A 22296-nucleotide genomic window follows, 5' to 3' on the forward strand; every position below is an offset into this window, starting at 1 on the left:
CCTGCGCCGTCTCTGCGCCGAGTCTGCTCCCAACCCGGCGGCGTGCGCCCTGTTGCGCGCCGCAGACCCTGCACTCTTGCGCGCAGGCAGCAAATACACAATAAATGGGAAAGCCGGCAGCGGCTACCGCTGTGCGCCTTCTGCATGAAAACCGCTTTGGCCAATCAGTGATTGTTGACATAGGGACTCGCCTGCTCGGCCATCTCCGTGGGCGCTCGGGCCCCGAAGCACCCACGGTTCTGGCGCCTATGGATCCGGGGCTTTTGGAAAAACATTCGGGGCTTGAGCCCAAGTAGCCACCCCCTAGATCCGCCTCTGGGCTTGGTAAATCTCATTGCGCGTGGTAAATGGACCGATTTGCATCTTCCCCTCCCAGTATTTAGCGATTTCTGGCGGGTACGCCCCATATTGATTATTCATCAGGGCAAAAGTACTAAATGAATTGCGTGTGCTATTTTGCGCATTTGAGAGGCGCAGTTCTCTTTGCACGCTGTTAGTAGATCAGCTGGCACTTTGGTTTGCGGGTGCTGTCAAGTTTGCACACGTTTTTACACACGCAAAACTTTAGTAAATCAGGCCCATAGTCTCTCCGGCGTGTCCTGGGTCTTCCCCGGGGTCTCCTCCCGGAGGGACATGCCTGGAACTCCTCCCTAGGGAGGAGGGACATGCCTGGAACACCTCCCTAGGGAGGAGGGACATGTCTGGAACACCTCCCTAGGGAGGAGGGACATGCCTGGAACACCCCCCTATATATATATTGACTACTGGATATATATATATATATATATACATATATATATATATATATATATATATATATATATATATATATATATATATATATATATATATATATATATATATATATATATCCAGTACTTGAGTTGTAAATAAAAAATTGATTTTATCATATGGGGACAGATAATTTGCGCTGATTACAAATAATATAATATATTACAAATAATAGCAGTGACCAAAACACCTGCAGAAATACTGCAGGAATGACATAGCAGCAGTTAAATGCAGCCTTCTGTAAGCTTTAAATATCCACTGGGCTTACGTCAAATACATCAAAACACAAAAATAAAAACAGTTTTCTGAACTTATCAATATTTGTCCTTCACAGGATAAGTAACATGGATCACTGCAAAAACTCACAATCTGAACAAGAATATTTGTCTTATTTCTAGTTAAAATGTCTCATTTTAGTAAAAAAAATCTCATTACACTTAAAACAAGACTCATCACTGGAAAAAACAACAATTTCTCCTGTTTCAAGTAGATTTTCACTTAAAATAAATGGAAAAATCTCCATGTGGAACAAGATTTTATTGCTTGTAATTAGAAGATAAATCTTGTCCCATTGGCAGATTTTTCCTACTTATTTCAAGTGAAAATTTACATGAAACAGGTGAAAATTGTCAAATAAGTTATTTTTCTGGTGTTATTTTTCTGGTGATGACTCTAAATGTTGAAATAGCAGTAAAACCACATTCATTGATGAAATGACATAAGGGATGGAAAGGGATTTTAATAAATGTATTAAAATTAACATCAGTCTATTGAATTGTATTTTATTTTATTATTAACAAAGTTCTTCTCCTCTCTGTCGAGTCGCTCTCTCTGCATCTCTTATTTATTTCAGCTCGCGGACAAATTCTATGTCAAAACACAGCAATGAAAAGTAGTTATTTCATTCAAATACAACGAACTACCGATATATAACGTTGTCATAACACTTTAATCACTTTTATTTACCTAGCAAGCACGCTAAGATAACTAACAAAAACCTAACATATTATTAAAGACCTAACTTAAATCCTTTTAGGGAGGCATTTCGCCGCCCACTGAAGAGGGCTTTGTTTGCGGATCGCCACACAATCAGCGCCTCGGTGTCCTTATCTGTCCCTAATAAAGATAAGTTACATGTTTTCTTCTTGACGGCTCACTATCGTTAACGGTAACGTTACTTTTGCTGACTTAACGTTACGTTATCACTTTATATTAACGTTATTAGGACAAATATGCCAAGTTCTACATTCATTACAAATGGGCAACGTAGCTTTGTCACAATTTTTAATCGTTGTCCTAACACTAAATAGAATTATGAACGTTATATAATAACGTTACTTACATTTGTATTCCTCCTCCCTCTCCATGCCATCGCCATCACTAAATTGTGCTGTGGTCGCCGCTGTTTTGTATTGCACTTGTGTTTTCTCAATAAAGCTTTGAGAAAAAAAAGAAAAAAGAGCTGCCCGGCCAAGGCCGCATTGCATTCTGGGATATAGTAGGCGAGGTAGACTGGTCTGATGCATGCTGCAGATTTTTTTCCAAATCAGTAAAACATCCGGGTATTTTTCGCATACTGCAGATTTCCTTCTGTTCACATACAGCATACTACTTACTACATTTTGGCCAAATCAGTGTATACTAGTAGTACAGTATGCGAATTCGGAAACAGCCTATGTGTCATGTAGTGTTTTGAAGTGTGTAGTATTTCTGCAGCTGATGTGGCAGGCCCTTTTGCACCATGTGGGCAACTGATGAACTACTGGCTGACAGCACCCAGGAAAGTCGTGGATGAAGCTAGTTAATTATTAATCCAGTTTATGAGGGTGTCTGCTGTTTTGAATGAATAAGCATGCTACCTACAATATGATGTGGTCACAGGTTTAACAGCTCACCAGGCACTTACAGCCATCACATCATGTTTAACATGTGTGGTTCCTAGCTCTTTCAAAGCAGCAGTTGTTGAATATGTCCTTAACCAGCCTAGCCTTGACCTAGCTTTCCAAAAGAACTAAAGGCCAATATCAAAACTTCCATTCTTGTCAAAAAGTGTGGAGAAAATTTTGAAAGAGCCCCTCAACTCTTTTTTATAGTAACTAAAACACTTTGGACCAATGTTAGTCAGGCTTTTGCAAAATACAGAAACTGCATTATTCAGGGTTTCAAATGAGATTATGATGGCCGCGGACTCTGGAACGTACATAGTTGTGCTTTCATTGGATTGCTCTGCAGTTTTGGAGACTTGATCAGTTTTAGTTTCCTTACAAATTGATTTGACTCAGCTTGCTTGTGTGGTTCCTCAGGGTTCCATCTTGGGGCCATTACTCTCTTTTATATCTGCTTCATTTGAATCAAATAACTAGCAAATACAGTGATACATTTTACCACCTTAATGATGATTACATCCTTCCTGTTCCACAAACCAGCATAAAATTTAATGAGCTACTTGTCTAGTATCAACCAGTGGTTAAGGGATACTTACTTACCACTGATCTCTGAGAAAACAGAAACTGATTTTTGTCCCAGAGTGTCATTTTACAAATAAAATAGTATTTAGGTCCTTTAGTCTCGTCTTTTCAGCTTCATGTGCATAACCATGTTGTTACCTTTGAAACATCAATGTCTTTGGAGCGTCATTCTATCCAGTTAGAACAAAATAACAGATGCTTTCATCTTCGTAACATCTCTAAACTAAAGGGGACCTATTATGGCATCTAATCCCTATTTTAAACAGGCCTTGAATGTCTTAAAAACAAGCTTTTGATTGTTTTTGCTAAATGAATTAAAAATTCATCCTCTGAGCCATGTCTTTATCTTCCCATTCTCTAACCTCATTATCTATGCAGGATTCTGAGTGGGCGGGCGGCTATGATAATGAGGCTCTGTGCTGATCGGCTGCCTGACGCGATGACGCAAATTACGCGATACATCGCTACGAAAAAATGGCGAAAGCTCTGGCCGGTGGAGTTATTTGTGGGCGTGGTTTCACGCATCGCTCCCATCGTTACGTAACGACGGGAGCAGAATCTGAACGGCTCGTAGATCCACATCACACTGGATGGCTCATCTGGGCGGCTGTACATACACTGCAGAATGTGGTTGCGTTCCTCCTTCTCTGAGTTGGCAGGCTGAGGGGAGACCACTTTATATATGTTAAAGCAAGAGGGAGGGGGGACATGCCTGGAACACCTCCCTAGGGAAGAGGGACATGCCTGGAACACCTCCCTAGGGAGGAGGGACATGCCTGGAACTCCTCCCTAGGGAGGAGGGACATGCCTGGAACACCTCCCTAGGGAGGATCCAGGAGGATCCGATACAGATGTCCAAGCCACCTCAGCTGACTCTCAATGTGGAGGAGCAGCGGCTCGACTCCGAGCTCCTCCCGGGTGACCGAACTCCTCACCCTATCTCTAAGGGAGCGTCCAGCCACCCTGCGGAGGAAACTCATCTCGGCCGCTTGTATCCACAATCTCGTCCTTTCGGTCACTACCCAAAGTTCATGACCATAAGAAAAAATGTGTTTTTCATAATAGGTCCCCTTTAAGCCATGTGCCTATGGCCAAATTGGAGATGATCATTCATTATTTAATATTTTCATGCTTCTTGTTGTCCAATGATGTCCAAATTAGTTTTTGTTGTCCCAAAAACCGCTTTCAAGATGCAAGGAACACTATACCACTGTACCTTCACTGCCTAGACTGCTACTTACTCCTACTTTTTTTTTTTTAAAACAGCTAAAGACTTCATTCTTAAACAGGCTTTTAGTTGAAAAGAGTTTTCTTGTTTTCAACCTGTGAAATTGAATGTTCCATTGTTTGTATTTTCTATTTTGTTTGTGTTTGCCTTGTGAACCACTTTTATCGAATAAAATAAAATAGTGTTGTGTTGACTAAACGTGGAGTGAATCTAGAATTAATTTTTTCAATGTTTAGTCAAATTACTTTTGTTGACCAGTTGACCAATGTGCTGTACTGGCTAAAGAAAATTAAAAAATGTAAAAAAAAAAAATGCCTAAATCAACTATAACATAAGCAGATATATATAATAATACAAAATTAAAACATAAAAACATAAAAACAGAGTAAACAACAATGTCTTCTAAAATTGTAAGGACTACAATTCTAAAAGGACATGAAATGAAATGACAAAATATAAATAATATAATTGATTTATATATACAATAAAAATAAAATAAAAGCCAAGTTATCATGCTAAAGTTGGAGGAAAAAGCCCATTTTTAAATCCAAGACCTGAGCAGAGATTATATGGTTCTTCCAGAAGCTAACCTTATATTTCGTATGTGAACCTGTCTCTGCTACTCTGCTACTTTTATGTGTTCAGTAAATTCTAAATTATTGTTAATCATTGAGATCTACAACTCCCTGTCACTCCTCTCTCAGTCTACTATTCAAACTATTATTTTCAGTCGACTTGCAATTAATTCATTTTATGTCATACAACTTAAACAGTGTTTGGAACATCGAGTCAAATAAGAGTTGAAAGTTAGTAACTTAAAATGATTAACAAGCTTGTAACAACCTGCACTGTCCTGCTGGCACTGCAAGTCATTTTTATAACAACCAGTGTGAAACCTTATGAATTCCGTTCATGTAATATTCTGTTCCTGTATCTATTTATTTTGGGGTTTTTTTGTGACTTGGTTGCTTACTGGACATGAAGCCCTGTCTTCCTGATTTTTTAAAATGTATTTCTTTAAGCTGCTCTTAGGATACAAACAATGAAAAGCGGCCCAATAAAGAGTACAGAAAAGTTGCAAATAAGCCTGTAGTCATTTATCCCTAAAGATATGTCAGGAACAAAGAGGCGGAGAGAGGATCTTACTGTAGAGTCGTCATCTCCGTTAGCGATGGTTGCGTGGCCTTCAGGTAGCTGGCCCGACGGGCCTGCATCTTTGGTGAGGGTTTGGGACTCCCCTCAGAGTCTCCACTGTCATCTTCGGCCATGGCTTTGACATAGCTGCCGCTCCGCATCCTCCGACATGGGATGTCATCCTCCCTTGCCACAGGCGAGAAAGTGCTCCACTCATCCTGAGGTACCTAGTGAGCAGACAGAAAGTACAGGACTCCTTGAGCACTTTCCCCTCTACTGCTGCATAGGTCGCAGCCACCAAACTGGCTAACTATGCTGTACTTGCGTAAACAGGGAGACATGAGAAAAGAGGTGGTATCCAGAAACCAACAAGCACGGCGCAGAGTAAGATTTAAAAACAAGGACTAAACAACAGGGATGCTGGTGTTTTTCTCCATCCATTACTCTCTCCCACATGTCCATGCGTCTCTCTCCCACATGTCCATGCGTCTCTCTCCCACATGTCCATGCGTCTCTCTCCCACATGTCCATGCGTCTCTCTCTCACATGTCCATGCGTCTCTCTCGGCCACAGAGAGCCCGGTGGCTAATTAGCTTGGAAAAGGATGTTTTGTTAGTCGGCCTGAAATTTCTCTCTGGCTAATTCAAGCATCTGCTCCGTAGGAGTTACTTTAGTTCAATGAAGCACACATAAACATAAATGAGCTGTGTGTCTGGTGTATGTAGTTAACTGTTATTTAGAGGTTGACAGAAGACCCAACACAAACGTTTGTATGCAACCATAATCTGCTTTTTGATTTGAAGACTATAAAGGCGCACAAGCACTTCAAGACGGCAATTCAAACCTGCAGATATCCTAACTTAGCTTGTATTAAGGTTGCAGTTGCTAAATTTGTTTCACTGTTTGTAAACATTACATAAACTTGGTAATTTGAGAAACAAATCCGCTCCCTTGGTACCACTTGCAATTTCCACTGCTCAGGTTGCAGCTCCTCCAATCACAGCCAATCACAGAGTTGCACACACATTCCAAACAAATTGTCTTTTTGGGTAGTACCCGCCTGCAGCTAAGTTAGCCAAGAAAGACAGAAGAAAAATAACAAAAAAACCACCACAGCATTTAATATGGCAAAGAAAAAGATACATCCATACATGGCAGGAGAAACACAGGAGGATTGTTTCTAAACATAATATGCCCATCCATTTCAAACTTAACACCATCATCAGAAAACTGGTTCACCCAGAAGACAAAACACTGAGCGGCGGCGTCTGTGCCATCTACTGCAACAAGGAGTGTAGGGACCCTGGAGAAACCAACAGCAACTCCACAAACCTATGGCAACAACAGAGAGGAGCAGCTAATCAGGCCAAGATCCACTTTAAACAGAGAGCACAGGTGCCTCAAAAATAAAAAAAATAATAAAAAAATAAAAAACCCATCCGTCAAAGGGGAACAAACAGCATTATATACCTGACGAGAAATCGGGTTTCACTGAGCAGCCACAACGTATCCTTAGATCTCAACCCAGGTGGCTTCAGAACCACCAAAACCAGGTGAACAGTTGAGAAAAGACATGAGCGGCCCACAGAAGTGGAGGGATACTCAGTGATTTGCATATGACCTGTAGATTGTCCTTAAAACTTCACACCAGTCTGAATTGATGAGATCTTCAGGGTTAAAAATGAAATGTCTTCAAGCCTTTGAGAGCTGAGGTCAAGAGGTAAGGCTTTCACTGACAATAAATACAGTAACAATAAACATAAAATGAAGAGAAACTCTGTTACTCATTCATAGATCGTCAATTATATAAGAGGAAAATAATTAATACTACTGTAGAGAGCAAAGGAGTCCAAGCACAGGCCTTTAAACTAGCAAATGTTACAAATATGTGTAAAATAACCACAAACAACTTCTCTCATTCAAATGCATCAGAATGTATTTACATAATCATTAAAGATGGTGAAACGACACTTGGAATAAAGTTCTAACGTCTAAAGTTCAAATAAAATAACAACTAAACATGAAACAGAAAGCTCAGTCTATATACATGAGCATGTGTATGTGTGACAATATGTGTGAATTGTAGAATTAGTGGATTAAGTCATGTAGTGAATGAGTCTCGCGTGATTCAAAATGGTAGAGAAGATTTTGTGACACCCAGTAAAAACAAAGGAAATCAAAAGCCTGATGGCCAAGACAAGAGTGTTCGTGTGTGTGTGTGTGTGTGTGTGTGTGTGTGTGTGTGTGTGTGTGTGTGTGTGTGTGTGTGTGTGTGTGTGTGTGTGTGTTTCGTGCACGTGCTCTGAATGGTAAAAATGGCGGACAAGATCTTGTGATGTTCTTGTCTCACTAGATTAAAAATGGTAGATGAGATTTTGTCAAACTCAGTGAGAAGAAAGGAAATCAGAGGCCTGATGGCCAAGATAGGAACACGTGTGTGTGTGTGTGTGTGTGTGTGTGTGTGTGTGTGTGTGTGTGTGTGTGTGTGTGTGTGTGTGTGTGTGTGTGTGTGTGTGTGTGTGTATGTGTGTGTGTGTGTGTGTGTGTGTGTGTGTGTGTGTGTGTGTGTGTGTGTGTGTGTGTGTGTTTCGTGCACGTGCTCTGAATGGTAAAAATGGCGGACAAGATCTTGTGATGTTCTTGTCTCACTAGATTAAAAATGGTAGATGAGATTTTGTCAAACTCAGTGAGAAGAAAGGAAATCAGAGGCCTGATGGCCAAGATAGGAACACGTGTGTGTGTGTGTGTGTGTGTGTGTGTGTGTGTGTGTGTGTGTGTGTGTGTGTGTGTGTGTGTGTGTGTGTGTGTGTGTGTGTGTGTGTGTGTGTGTGTGTGCGTGCGTGCGTGCGTGTGTGTGCGTGCGTGCGTGTGTGTGTGTGTGTGTGTGTGTGTGTGTGTGTGTGTGTGTGTGTGTGTGTGTGTGTGTGTGTGTGTGTGTGTGTGTGTGTGTGTGTGTGTGTGTGTGTGTGTGTGTGTGTGTGTGTGTGTGTGTGTGTGTGTGTGTGTGTTTGTGTGTGTGTGTGTGCGTGTGTCATTGTGTCTTCACAATACACCACATATTTCAAAAAGCTGCAATGATAACATTGCTGGTGTCACTTTAATAAAAAGAATAACAACACTATTGATTAGACTGTATTTAGTGTATTCTCTGAAGAATTATCCATTTTGCTTATGTCTTTTTTAAATTAATCCATGCTGGAGTGTGAGTGTCACTTCATACTATCTAAGAGGGAACTTGTGTCATTATGAACTAGTATACAGTGGACTCAGGTCGTTTTATACAGTTCAAGTGGGGACCTTTTTTCTGTAATGTGAATCAACAAATTACTACAATAATCAAGGACCTCCAGTGCTTGTGAGAACTGGTCAGAGTATTTTGGGACTGAACAATTTTAGTTTTTTTTAAGGTCTAGTCAAAGTGTGATGTCACATCAGTCCTTAGTGATTTATTGAAAGTGAAAAGAAAGAATCGTACTGCTGACCATTTTATCTACAATTTTATCCTGGTTGTTTTTCTATTTTTCTTCCCCTTGTAGATTCTGAAATACCTCAAACTGAAGACATCCACTAAAGCTGAGCATTTTATTTTTATTTTTTTACAATACCATGGTATCCAGCCATTCACACTATGGGGTGTTAAAAACAGCAAATTATACTTATTGAAAAAAGAACAAGTAAATGTTATCTGACCTTGCTATATTCATGAATGACTTTAAAATAAATGTCCTGAAGACGTCAAAAAAAGACAACAAAGTGTTGTTGACACATAATTAAAAAACTGTCTAGGATTGGGAAATGTCTCTTGACTCCAATTAAATTATTAACAGCAAATACAAAATATCAACAATAATACAGAATAATGTGAATTCCCCTAAGAGAAAATTGAAATTAGTGCAGAGGTGTAATTAATCTTTAAAATATAACTTAAAGAATATATTTTATATAATTAAAGCCTACATGAAGTCAGTTTTGTTGCTAATACTGCAGTCACTGATATTGTTGCATGCAACCAGGTTACTTCTGATTTGCAGGTAAAACCTTATTCATTCTCAATTAAAGTGGCCGTGATTATTTTAGTAATATTTGTATCACAGAAAAATGTTTAAATGTTGATAACATTAAAGTGAAATTATCCATTTTTGAAAGATTCAAATAAAATCTTTGTAGTAAACAAACAGTCATTAGGTGACAGAACGAGTACAGACAGTTCCTCTGCAGTGTATGGAGGTCCACTATTTGATAGGTAGACATCGCTCAAGGATTGAAGTCCCCTCTTGACAATTTCTTCAAAAAAAATTAAAAATCACGTTTGCAATAATATAATGGTAGAAGGCCTTAAAAGTAAATTTTCGGGCTTCCGGCTTAGCTGTACATGGGGTGAGACGTGATTAGCGGAGCTCCTGCAGAGTTAATTTTAATTCAACATTTATTGGCACTTTTTGCATCACTCCCACGGCTTTGGTTTTAACTAACTTATTTTCAACGCGGTTACTTTGACTACTTACCACGGAGATGCCTCCAAAGTCCATCAAAGCGGGGAATAACCCTCCAGCTAACCCGTGGCCTGCTGCTCATGCTGTCTCCTCGCCCCGCGGTGAGTCTCCTCCTCCGGAGAGCACCTGCGCCGCGCCGGGTCCCGCCGCGGAGTTCAGCCGGCTCAAAACTGAACTGCTCTCCGCTCTTCGCAATGATGTTGCGGCTATATTTAGGACAGAGCTTCAGGCAGCACTGAACGAGAATTTAACGTCCATTAAGTCCGAGCTGCTTTCCCTTAAAGCGGATCTTTCTGGCAGTATTTCCTCCATGAAGGCGGACGTCGCGGGTCTTACAGCCACCGTTGCTGGGATGGAGCGGTCGCTCTCAAGCTGCTCAGACGACATAGTTGCTCTCCAGAAAAAAGTTGATCACTTGTCGAAAGAATGTGTGAGGCTGGAGGACAGATGCGAGGATTTGGAGTCAAGGTCTCGTCGGCAGAACATATGGATTATTGGTGTCCCGGAGGAGGATCCTGACCCTTCATCTGCAGCCGGGGTTTCCAGGCTCTTGGCGGAAGCCTTCTCCCTCGGCGCGGAGCCGGTGGTGGACAGAGCCCACCGCACTCTCATGCCGAAATCGAAGCCCGGGGAGCGGCCCCGCGCAATAGTGGCCAGGCTCCATTATTACACCGACTGCGCTGACATCCTCAGAAAGGCGAGAGAGCGGCAGCGGATAAAAGTCCGGGATATGACCATCTCCGTGTTCCCGGACCACACCGCCAAGACAGCGCGGGCGCGCGCTGCCTTTAATGACGTGCGCCGTCAGCTGCGGGAGATTGAAGGAGTCCGGTATGGATTGCTGTATCCCGCCCGGCTGCGTGTAACCCATAACGGCCAGCAACGTGACTTCACGTCGCCAGATGAAGCCCTGGCATTCATCAGGAAAATAAAAAAAGTGACTACCAGCTAGTTTTCTGGGACGATTTATCCAGCTTGCTGTCCATGCGGGACCCTGGCCCGGGGTGAGTGAGTGAGTCAATTCAGAAAATGGGTCTTTATGTCGTAATTTTTTTTTTTTTTTTTTTTTCTCGAACTATCAATGGGAACAACACGGTTTAAAATTGAAGGCCTAATCATTTCTCTGGTATGCTGCCTTGATTAGAAAATATGCACACATCCCTGTCTTTGCTTAAATTGTGTGCATGTGTCTGTGTGGGTGTGCGAGTGCATATATGTATATATCATTGTTCTACAGGCCAAAGATCTCCTTAATTTAATTAACGTTTGTTGTTACCCTGACAAGACAGCGATCGTCAGAATGGCTCAGATTGTTGGTTTCATATGCCTCATATTTTATTTTATTTTTTTTTAAGGTTTTAACTCTGCAGGAGCTAATTTTGTTTTTGTTTTTGTATTTAGCTTTATAGTCGAAAGCATCTCTTTTCGAGAATGGCTTCCTTTGAAGCCAGCACGGCTGTTTCCATCGTTTGGGGATGGGATCATCTAATGTGCGTTGGGTGGGTGGGCGGGGGTTATGGGATGTTGGCTTTTTGTCTCTGTAGGTATGTATATACTCCTGAGTTTTGTTTGTTTTGGTTTTCCCTTTTACCCCTTTTCCTTATATCTCCTCATGTGGTGGGTGAGTCGGTCTTATTTTCTCTCAAAGAATGCCTATATGAACGATCGTAATCTGCGCAAGCCTGATACTGGATCAAACATTACATTCACTTGCTGGAATGTTAAAGGTGTGAATAATCCAATTAAGCGATCAAAGATTTTTTCACATTTGAAACGCTTGGACACTGACATAGCTTTCCTTCAGGAAACTCATTTGCGAAATAAAGATCATTTCAGACTCAAACGTGCTTGGGTGGGTGATATTTTTCATTCAAATTTTGATTCTAGGTCTAGAGGAGTAGCAATTTTGATCAACAAAAGAGTCAATTTCTCCATCTCCAGGACAATATCCGATAAGAATGGTAGATATCTTATTGTTGCGGGCACTCTATACTGTAACCCTGTATTGTTGGTGAATATATATGCCCCTAATTTTGATGACCCCAATTTTACGGATAGGCTGTTTGGCAACCTCCCTTTCTTAAATACGCATATTACAATACTGGGCGGTGATCTGAATTGTGTTATTAATCCTTCTTTGGACCGTTCGAATCCTCGTACTTTGACTCAATCCTCTATGTCAAAATCTATTACCGATTTTACAGTCAAGAACGGGCTTGTTGATCCGTGGAGGTTCTCACATCCTGGAGATAAGGAATTCTCTTTTTTTTCACAAGTACATCAGTCATATTCACGTATTGACTATTTTTTTGTTGATGGCTCTCTTCTCCCCAAAGTTACTTCTGTCGTATACCACCCAATTGTTATTTCAGATCACGCCCCTCTAACTTTGAATATAACATGGTCTGAGCGCCCCCGTTTTTCTTCTCCCTGGAGGTTTAATTAATTGCTTTTATCCGACGATGCATTTAATGTTTCTATATCGGCTTCAATAGATGATTTCATTGCATTAAACAAAACAGATTCTACCAGTTTTTCGCTAGTATGGGAATCACTCAAAGCATATTTGCGAGGACAGATTATCTCTTATTCAGCATACGCCAGTAAAATCCGCAGGGCTAAATTACAGGAGCTCACATCTAAAATTCAGGACACAGACAGACTAAACTCAGTTAACCCAAGTCCGAGTTTACTGAAACAACGGCTTGATTTGCAGTCAAAATTCGATCTTATAGCGACAGCCGATTCTGAACGGCTCCTATTACGCGCTCATGCCAACTATTATGAACACGGCGATAAACCAAGCAGGTTATTGGCTCACCAATTAAAAAGGCAAGCAACGTCGAGACTGATTCCCAGCATTAGAGATTCTACTGGCACACTTACCACCGATCCAATCGCCATCAACACAATTTTTAAGTCATACTACTCCTCTCTCTATGAGTCAGAATCTCCACTTGACACAGCAGAAATGACCTCCTTTCTTGATAATATCACTGTCCCTACTATTAATTTGGATGTGGCTAATGGCCTCGATGCTCCTTTCAGCTTGCAAGAAATTGCTGCCGCCATTGAAGCTACGCAAAGCAACAAGGCCCCTGGTCCCGATGGGTTCGGAGCTGAGTTTTTCAAAAAATTCAAAGACAAATTAGCCCCCCTTTTACTTTCAATGTACAATGAGTCCCTTGATCATGGCTCATTGCCTCCCTCTTTAATGCAGGCGTCCATTGCCCTCCTTTTGAAGAAGGACAAGGACCCTGAATCATGCACTTCTTACAGGCCCTTGTCTTTACTGAATGTGGATGTCAAAATTTTAGCCAAAGCACTAGCAATTCGTCTTGATAAGATCCTTCCTAGCATCATATCTGAGGAGCAGAATGGTTTCATCAAGGGACGCCAGCTCTTTTATAATGTTCGTACACTTCTTAATGTGATTCTCTCTAAAGATTCTTCTCCACTCCCTGAAGTTGTTATCGCGATTGATGCTGAAAAAGCGTTTGATCATGTCGAATTTAACTATCTTTTTGCAACACTTCATAAATTCGGATTTGAACACAGGTTTATATCTTGGATTAGACTTCTTTACACTTCCCCTCAGGCCAGCATTCACACCAATGACAACTACTCCACTTATTTTACATTATCACGTGGCACGAGACAGGGCTGCCCTCTCTCCCCTTTGCTATTCGCTCTATCCGTCGAACCACTTTCAATTGCTTTAAGAACTCTTCCTCTATTTCGCGGAGTCTCTAGGTCCAATGTGGAACTCAAATTGTCACTTTATGCAGACGACCTCCTTTTATATGTATCTTACCCTTTAACCAGCATTGCACCAATCTCTGTTGAAGAATTATGGATCCTTCTCTGGCTATAAGGTCAATCTTCACAAGTGTGAATGCTTCCCCATAAACTCCTCTGCTTTACAACTCAAACAATCTGATATCCCCTTTAAACTCAGCCCGTCTGGCTTTAGATACTGAGGGATTAATGTGACCTGCACTCTGCCCTCTCTTTTCACCGCTAATTTTTCCTCACTGGTAACTCGAGTGAAGGCGGACTTACAGAGGTGGAACTCCCTACCATTGTCGCTGATAGGAAGAATTAACACAGTGAAAATGACTGTATTGCCTAAATTTCTTTTTTTGTTCCAATGCACTCCTTTATTTCTACCAAAATCTTTTTTTAAATCACTTGACCAAATTGTTTCCAACTTTTTATGGGCCGGTAAGAGACCCAGAGTGAGGTATTCGCTTCTCCAAAAATGTAAATTTAATGGGGGTCTAGCACTACCAAACTTTATGCTTTACTATTGGTCAGCGCATATTCACAAACTAATTTATTGGCTTCAGTCTCCTGAGTTATTATGGTGCAGATTGGAGGCTCAGTCACTCTCTTCATCCTCTGTAACGGCCCTACTCTCCTCCTCTTTACCATTGAATCCCTCTAAGTTTACAAATAGCCCTGTGGTGCTTTCCTCCCTTAAGATTTGGTCACAGTTTAGGCGCCACTTTAAATTTGCTTCTCCATCCATCTATACACCTGTTACTAAGAATCATCTGTTCCCTCCATCACTAATAGACACCACTTTTATGATTTGGTACAACCGGGGCATTAAGCACTTCAGGGATCTATATAAGGATGGGATCTTTTCCACATTTTCAGATCTGAGGTCAAAGTTCAATTTGCCTGCCTCCCATTTGTTTCGCTACTTCCAGCTTCGACACTGCGCCTCTGCTCTGTTTCCATGCTTCCCTTCCCTTCCTGCGAACCAACCGTAGGATGATCTTCTAACTATGAAACTCAGTCAAAAGTCTCTGATATCTAAGATATATGCACTGTGTATGACATTTGATGATCATTCTGTAGATAAAGCTCGGGAGGGTTGGGGACGAGAGTTGGGCCTTGACTTCACAGGGGAGCTGTGGGATAAAGCTATCCGTAGCATACGATCTAGCACGCCTTGCGCTAGACTTGAACTTATTCAATTTAAGGTGCTGCATAGAGCCCACCTATCAAAATCCCGACTATCGGAAATATATCCGAATGTTGCAGACCTATGCGACAGATGCCAGGGTTCTCCCTGCAATTTAAGTCATATGTTTTTCTCCTGTCCTAGGTTACAGAAATTTTGGAGTGATTATTCTGTGATCATGTCTAAAGTTCTGGGTAAAAAAGTTGTTATGGCCCCTCTCTTAGCAATATTCGGACTCTCTGTTGACTCCTCACATATCAGCCCCACACAGTCAGAAGTATTGGCTTTCACATCCCTTTTAGCAAGACGTCGTATTTTACTTTCGTGGAAATCCCCCAAGTCTCCGTCTATTTCTATTTGGCTTAGTGATGTTATGTTTTTTCTTAAATTGGAGAAGGTGAGATACTCCGTAAAAGTCAACTCAGCTAAATTCGTTCACAAATGGCAATCCTTCATAGACCACTTTACCGCGTTGAAGACTCTACCCACCGACTGACCCCCCCCCCTCCCTTAATTTTCTTTTCATTTCCTTAATTTGTTTTTTATTATTATCATTTATGTTGCATTTTATGTTTTATTAATTTCCAGTTAATGGGATATCAGTTATGGGCATCTGCATTTACCACTGCATTTGTTTTTTGTATGCACTTTTGCTCATTCATTACTTTCCTCCTTTGATCATTTCTTACTCATCTGTTTATTTATTATTTAACGCTACAGAGACTCTGTTCCTTAGTTAGGTTTTGTGTGTTTAAAAAAAAAAAAAAAAAAAAAAAGGAGACAATGTATAATGCGTATATTTGATTACATGTTTCCATGTTTTCATTGTATGTTGTTTCTTATAAAAAGATCAATAAAAAAATTTTTTTAAAATGACCAGAAGCAGAAGTCCACTGTTAGATGAAGTGCAATGACAGGTCCCCTGAGAGTGCAGTACACGTGTATGTGTGTGTGTGTGCGTGCGTGTGTAGGTGTGTGTACATAGGGGTTTGTAGGAAAGAATAAGAGGAAGACGAGAAGACAGTAAAAAGCCAGAATAACTTCTCACCAGCAGAAAACTAAGCTGCTCTGATGTTTCCACACACCAATATGAAGCCGACTTCACAGGTGCGCTCTGATTATTCAACCAGGAAATGAGAAAATGCATATTTTTCTGTTGTAGGAGAACCCATCAACAAGATCCAGCAACGTGGATGAAACAATAGACAAACTATAAAATACACACCACTCACCGCAAGAAAAGAAGAAAGAAAAGAAAAAAAAAACTTCTAATATGCGTTTATAATTTTTATGGATGAGCAAGATAAATACAGTAAAACACCAAATAATGGCCCGGGCGTTTATTTGCTTAAATCACTCAAATCAACAGGCATTTATTAAGGACCTGCCTTTATTCAGGATCTGCCTTTATTCATTTCGTGCCTCCTTTCAACCCAAATCTTATTGTATGTCTTCAGACACTGAAGCTGTTCCTCTTCAGCAATTCAGCAATAGATCGGTTGTCATGCCAGCCTGTTGTATGGCAGCTCCGCCGACAACCGGTGTGTGAATTTGTGAAAGTAGGGTGAATATCTATAGTGTAAAGCACTTTGGACCTGTAGGAGTACAGCTGGAAAGCGCTATATAAGTGTAAGCCATTTACCAATTAGACAGCCAGTGCTAGCCGTGAACGGCTTCTCGTTGTCAGCTATGGTCTGATACAACTATTTTCCCGTTACTCGTATAATCTTCCGCAACTCACGCTGGTGTCTGGCACGCTTGTGAAGTATCCAAGCTAAGAGAAAAGAGAGAGGCAAAAAAAGGAGGGGAAAAGAGGAGGTAGAGGCTCACCTCTTTTCCCCTCCTTTCTCTTTGATACACAAGCCGCTCAACTTCATAACACGTCATCAGTGAGGTCAGTCGAAAATTAAATAAATAGTCACACACTTTTCAATTCATTTAAAGTTATTTGTTTGTGTTAAGGTAGGCTATATTTGCATACGGTAGAATTTTTTTTGGCCACCAGAAAAACAATGTTTGGGATGGGCATTTAATATAAAAAATGTTTTGCTACACCCGGCAGATAACTGGGACCGGCTATTATTTGATGTTTTAGGGTAGTATATAGTAAGTGAGTTAAACTTTTTATGTTCATCTCAGTTGTCTAAAGCAGGGGTTCCCAACCTTTTTTGTGCCAAGGACCAGCAGAAGTATAAACAAAAAGCTCAGGGACCGGTTGACAATTTATGTCAATTTTAATAAACATTTTAGAAAAAAACAATGCATTTTAAAATGCAGGCTATCATCAGCGACGTTAGCTGATGTTGTGGCCTTTAAAACTTGCTTCTGCAAATCTAACTCACGTTTTTTCCTTTCGAAAAAATCCACTGGTTTGTCTTTGAGAGAAGGATGTTTTGTATTTAAGTGTCTTTGGAGCTTGGATGGCTTCATTGCTTCGTTGGCGAGCGTTTCTCCACGTAAAATACATAGTTGGTTTGGCGCCTCCAAATCGCCCTATGCAACAAATCCGTATTTTATATACATAATGTCGTACTTGCAATTAAAGCTTTTGCTTTTCTTTTTGGTGTGTTGAAGGCCAAATACAGTTGATGAAAAGTTGTTTCTGCCTAAATATGACTTGATCTCATCCTTGAGCTTCATATATAAATACTAGAGCTCACAGGACATCTTTTAACTCTTTTAAAGGACCATTACAACAGAAAATAGGCATTTTCACCTGCCAAAAATTGATTGAAGGCCAAATACAATTGATGGAAAGTTGTTTCTGCCTGAATATGACTTGATCTCATCCTTGAGCTTCATATATAAATACTAGAGCTCACAGGACATCTTTTAACAAGAAAAGTCCTGTGAGCTCTAGTATTTATATATGAAGCTCAAGGATGAGATCAAGTCATATTTAGGCAGAAACAACTTTTCATCAACTGTATTTGGCCTTCAATCAATTTTTGGCAGGTAAAAACTGTTTTTTTATAGTAGGCATAAACAATAATATTAGATGTACAAAGCACATCCAAACATGGGAGGAAATACTACGTAGAGCCCAGATCAGATTTAAAAAAAAATGCAGACATATTGCAAAAGTGATCATTTCTTTATTGAAAACACACCCATAAATCACATTCATTATAGTCTAATTTCCAAAGACAGGGCTAAACAAAGGCATCAGACATACCAAGCACATAGAGACATGTCTATCACGTCATTGTCACGGCTGATTTCGCTACAAACTACACTTCTTTTGGGCACAGATGTGATAATTACGTAACAAAAAACGTTCTAAGACACATACCTTTGCTATAATTGCGGACGTACAGGTGTGTGTATCTGCATATTACGACCGTTTAATCCGCCCTCAATGGGCTGTTATCCCTCAACGGGCTGCTGTGCGCGCTCCCGCGGCCGCAATCAGATTCTGGCAGGCAATCACTTTTTGGCACAACACAGGAACACGTGTGCTTCTTTTGCAGAAAGGGGTCCATGGTGGCTCTTCATCGGTCTGCATGCATTTAATTTAAAATACTTTTGTCAGGCACAGTCAGGCATAACGTTAAAGCTCTCTTTTAAAAGGAACCCTGGCTATTAAGACATGTAGGTCTTAAAAGATAAATGTTGGTATCAATTATAACAATGTGATATAAAAAACCTTGTTGATGTCTTCGTTTTTATAAAATTTGAAAATATAATTTAACTAGTAGGTCGCCATTGTTGTTTACATTCTGGGTAGTGACGTCAGACGGTGGCTCCTGCTAACCCCCGTACACTGTTTTGACACCCAGAAACAGATGAAAACACAGCTAAACAGGTGACGGCGCACCAGAAACACAGATCAAAACACAGCTAAACATTAAGGTGGCGGCGCACCAGAAACACAGATCAAAACACAGCTGAACATTAAGGTGGCGGCGCACCAGAAACACAGATCAAAACACAGCTAAACATTAAGGTGACGGCGCACCTACAAAAAAGTAAAAAAAAAAAAAAAAAGTGCTGCACCATAAAGCATGAACTATAAAAACACCATAAAACTCAGATAGACTAACAGACCACACGTTTCAACTAGCAGATAGCCGATGCTACAATAAAAACCCCAGCCAGATCTGGCGACATTAAATTAAATAAAGATGTTCTTGCCTATTTGACACGAAGTCTGCGCCTCCCGTTTCGTCAAAGTCCCGGGCCAGTCCCCTCAGCCTCTGGTCTGTCATCAAACGGTAAACCAGCACCGAGGCCGGTTTTAGGGGGGGCAGGGGTGGGCTATGCCCACCCAAACCTGCATCCTCCCCACCGCTGCTCCATCCCGGCGAGAGCGGAGAGCGGAGAGCGGATGGCGGAGCGCTGCAGGCTCATAGAGCCACGGCTACGCCGTCTACGGCTACGTAGGCTCCTGCGTAGACGGCGTAGCCTACGCCGTCTACGCAGGAGCCTACGCCGTTGACGCCGTAGCCTAATGCACTGGTAAGATGCGCACGACTTTGATCATTTTTGCAGATCTCCCGTGCATCACAGAACTTTGATCCAGTTTGCCTGAACCGAGACGTCTTATGGGCTCCCTCGTCAGCCTCCACGGCCGGGAGAGTGCTGCTGATCTATGTTTTAGATACCTGTCCCAGTTAAACCAACGTGGCTTATCTTCCCAGAGCCACCGTTGTACGTCATCGCCCCCAGAATGCATTGCGCAAGTAAAACATGGCGCCTCCCGCAGGGAGTCGTCGACGAATCGTTGCAGCCCTAATTATGATCGGAACACAAGCCATTTCACAGCCCAGTAGTAACGGCTCTACGGCCCGGTACTGGTCCGGGGACCGGGGGTTGGGAATCACGGGTCTAAAGTTACTGATTAGTCACGTGTTACCTCCCTGGGGTGCAAGAATCTTTGCCCGTAAACTCTCGTTCTAAGTTGTACATGAGCAGATGCCTCTCTTCAATACAAGAGATAGGAGCTTGTCAGGGCGCTGCCCTGCTGAGCGCAAAGCTACATTTGAATGCAGCTGGATTTACATACCACCACCCATGCTTTGTCTCTGCCATCTTTCACAAGGTGCAGCAGAGTAAGTTTGAGTGGGAGTTGGAGACGGACAACAAAGGAAGAAGCAAAATGGAGAAACACAAATTAAATTCAGTGAAGTCACTGAAAATGTCATTTGAGAGTAGGACGTTTCAGAGAAGCTGGATGTGAAACATCTTCGCAGATGCCCCCCCCTTGAGCATGACCAGGCTCATAAGGGGGGACCCGTCCTGCCGGAGGCCAGCGGGGCAGACAAGAAAAACAGAAAACAGACAGAGAGAATGAAGAACAGAGAAAGGAGAGACACAGACACAATGGCTAACTGGTGCACTACAGGGATGAGTATACAAGCAGATGTAGACAGCAGACACTGAGGACCTGCGTGAAGTTGGCCCCCCACCACACGCAAAATTCAGTGAAAATATTCTCAATCGTTTGTGCTGCGTTAGTGCTGATTTGTGCAGCTTTAGTTTTGAAGATATCATGTTATTTTTCAAAGGTCATTCAAAGTTCACGCAGCCCCCGACTTTGTCCAAAATAAACCAAAATGGTTGTTTATAACACAAAAGGGGGGTCTTTTCAGTTATTTACTAATTTATAATGTGTTTATAACACAAAGGGGGGGGGGGGGTAGGTTCAGTTATTTACTAATTTGTAACATGTTTATAACACATTTATTACATGTTTATAACACAAAGGCGGGGTCTTTTCAGTTATTTACTAATTTATAACATGTTTATAACACATTTATTACATGTTTATAACACAAAGGGGGGGGGTCTTTTCAGTTATTTACTAATTTATAACGTTTATAACATGTTTATAACACAAAGGGGGGGTCTTTTCAGTTATTTACCAATTTATAATATGTTTATTACATGTTTATAACACAAAGGGGGGGTCTTTTCAGTTATTTACTAATTTATAACACATTTATTACACGAGTATAACACAAAGGGGGGGTCTTTTCAGTTATTTACTAATTTATAATATGTTTATAACATGTTTATAACACAAAGGGGGGGGTCTTTTCAGTTATTTACTAATTTATAACATGTTTATAACACATTTATTACATGTTTATAACACAAAGAGGGGTCTTTTCAGTTATTTACTAATTTATAATATGTTTATAACATGTTTATAACACAAAGGGGGGTCTTTTCAGTTATTTACTAATTTATAACATGTTTATTACATGTTTATAACACAAAGGGGGGGTCTTTTCAGTTATTTACTAATTTATAACACATTTATTACATGAGTATAACACAAAGGGGGGGTCTTTTCAGTTATTTACTAATTTATAACACATTTATTACATGTTTATAACACAAAGGGGGGTAATAAATGTGTTTTTTTGTCAAATTCCATCAATAATTAATCATAGATAGAAAGCTTTTGTATTGTTTTAAGAGCTGTGTTGTGGTCTCATGATAAATTTATAGACAACGTCATCATCCAGCTTTTGCTCTGTTTATCAACTCAATGTTCAATAAAGTTTTTTGTATACATTTCAACAATGTTTGTATCTTTTTTGTGCGGGAAAAACTTGCGTTTGTACCGTAAACCATCGGGAGGTCTTTGTTCTTTAGCTCTAAAATATTAAAATCGTTTTTAAATGGTTCTCAAAACCCTGATCTAATATCTGCACCTGGACAGAGTCGGGGGGCTGCGGTGACGTCATCGTGTCATAAACCGGTTATATCTTCAAAACTAAAGCAGCACAAACAACATTTATTTCTGCACAAAACAGCACTAACGCAGCACAAACGATTGCGAATATTTTCACTGAGTTTTGCGTGGGGTGGGGGGCCAGCTTCACGGGGAGCTGCAGTGACGTCATTGTGTCATAAACCGGTTATATCTTCAAAACTAAAGCAGCACTAACAATTTTTTTCTCTGCACAAACCAGCACTAACGCAGCACAAACAAACTAGACCATTTTGGTTTATTTTGGACAAAGTTGGGGGGCTACGTGAACTTTGAATGACCTTTGGAAAATAACGTGATATCTTCAAAACTAAAGCAGCACAAACGAAATTTATTTCTGCACAAACCAGCACTAACACAGCACAAACGATTGAGAATATTTTCACTGAATTTTGCGTGGGGTGGGGGGCCAGCTTCACGCAGGTACACTGAGGTGGCCGGGATTGGGGGGGGCAGGCCAGGAGGTCAGCAAGCATATAGCAGACATC

At 40.9% G+C, this 22296-nt stretch overlaps 1 protein-coding gene across 1 annotated transcript in view; it reads right to left on the bottom strand.

Annotated features, from left to right (window-relative positions):
• LOC133453163 (disks large-associated protein 1-like) overlaps positions 1–22296 on the bottom strand; it is a 181122-nt gene that overhangs the window by 98327 nt on the left and 60499 nt on the right. The window contains exon 3 of the mRNA XM_061733057.1: positions 5635–5849. Within this exon, the coding sequence (XP_061589041.1) occupies positions 5635–5849 (215 nt within the window). The remainder of the gene's footprint in view (positions 1–5634; positions 5850–22296) is intronic.

This window comes from Cololabis saira, chromosome 10, assembly GCF_033807715.1.
Source record: "Cololabis saira isolate AMF1-May2022 chromosome 10, fColSai1.1, whole genome shotgun sequence".
NCBI classification, from domain to species: domain Eukaryota; kingdom Metazoa; phylum Chordata; class Actinopteri; order Beloniformes; family Belonidae; genus Cololabis; species Cololabis saira.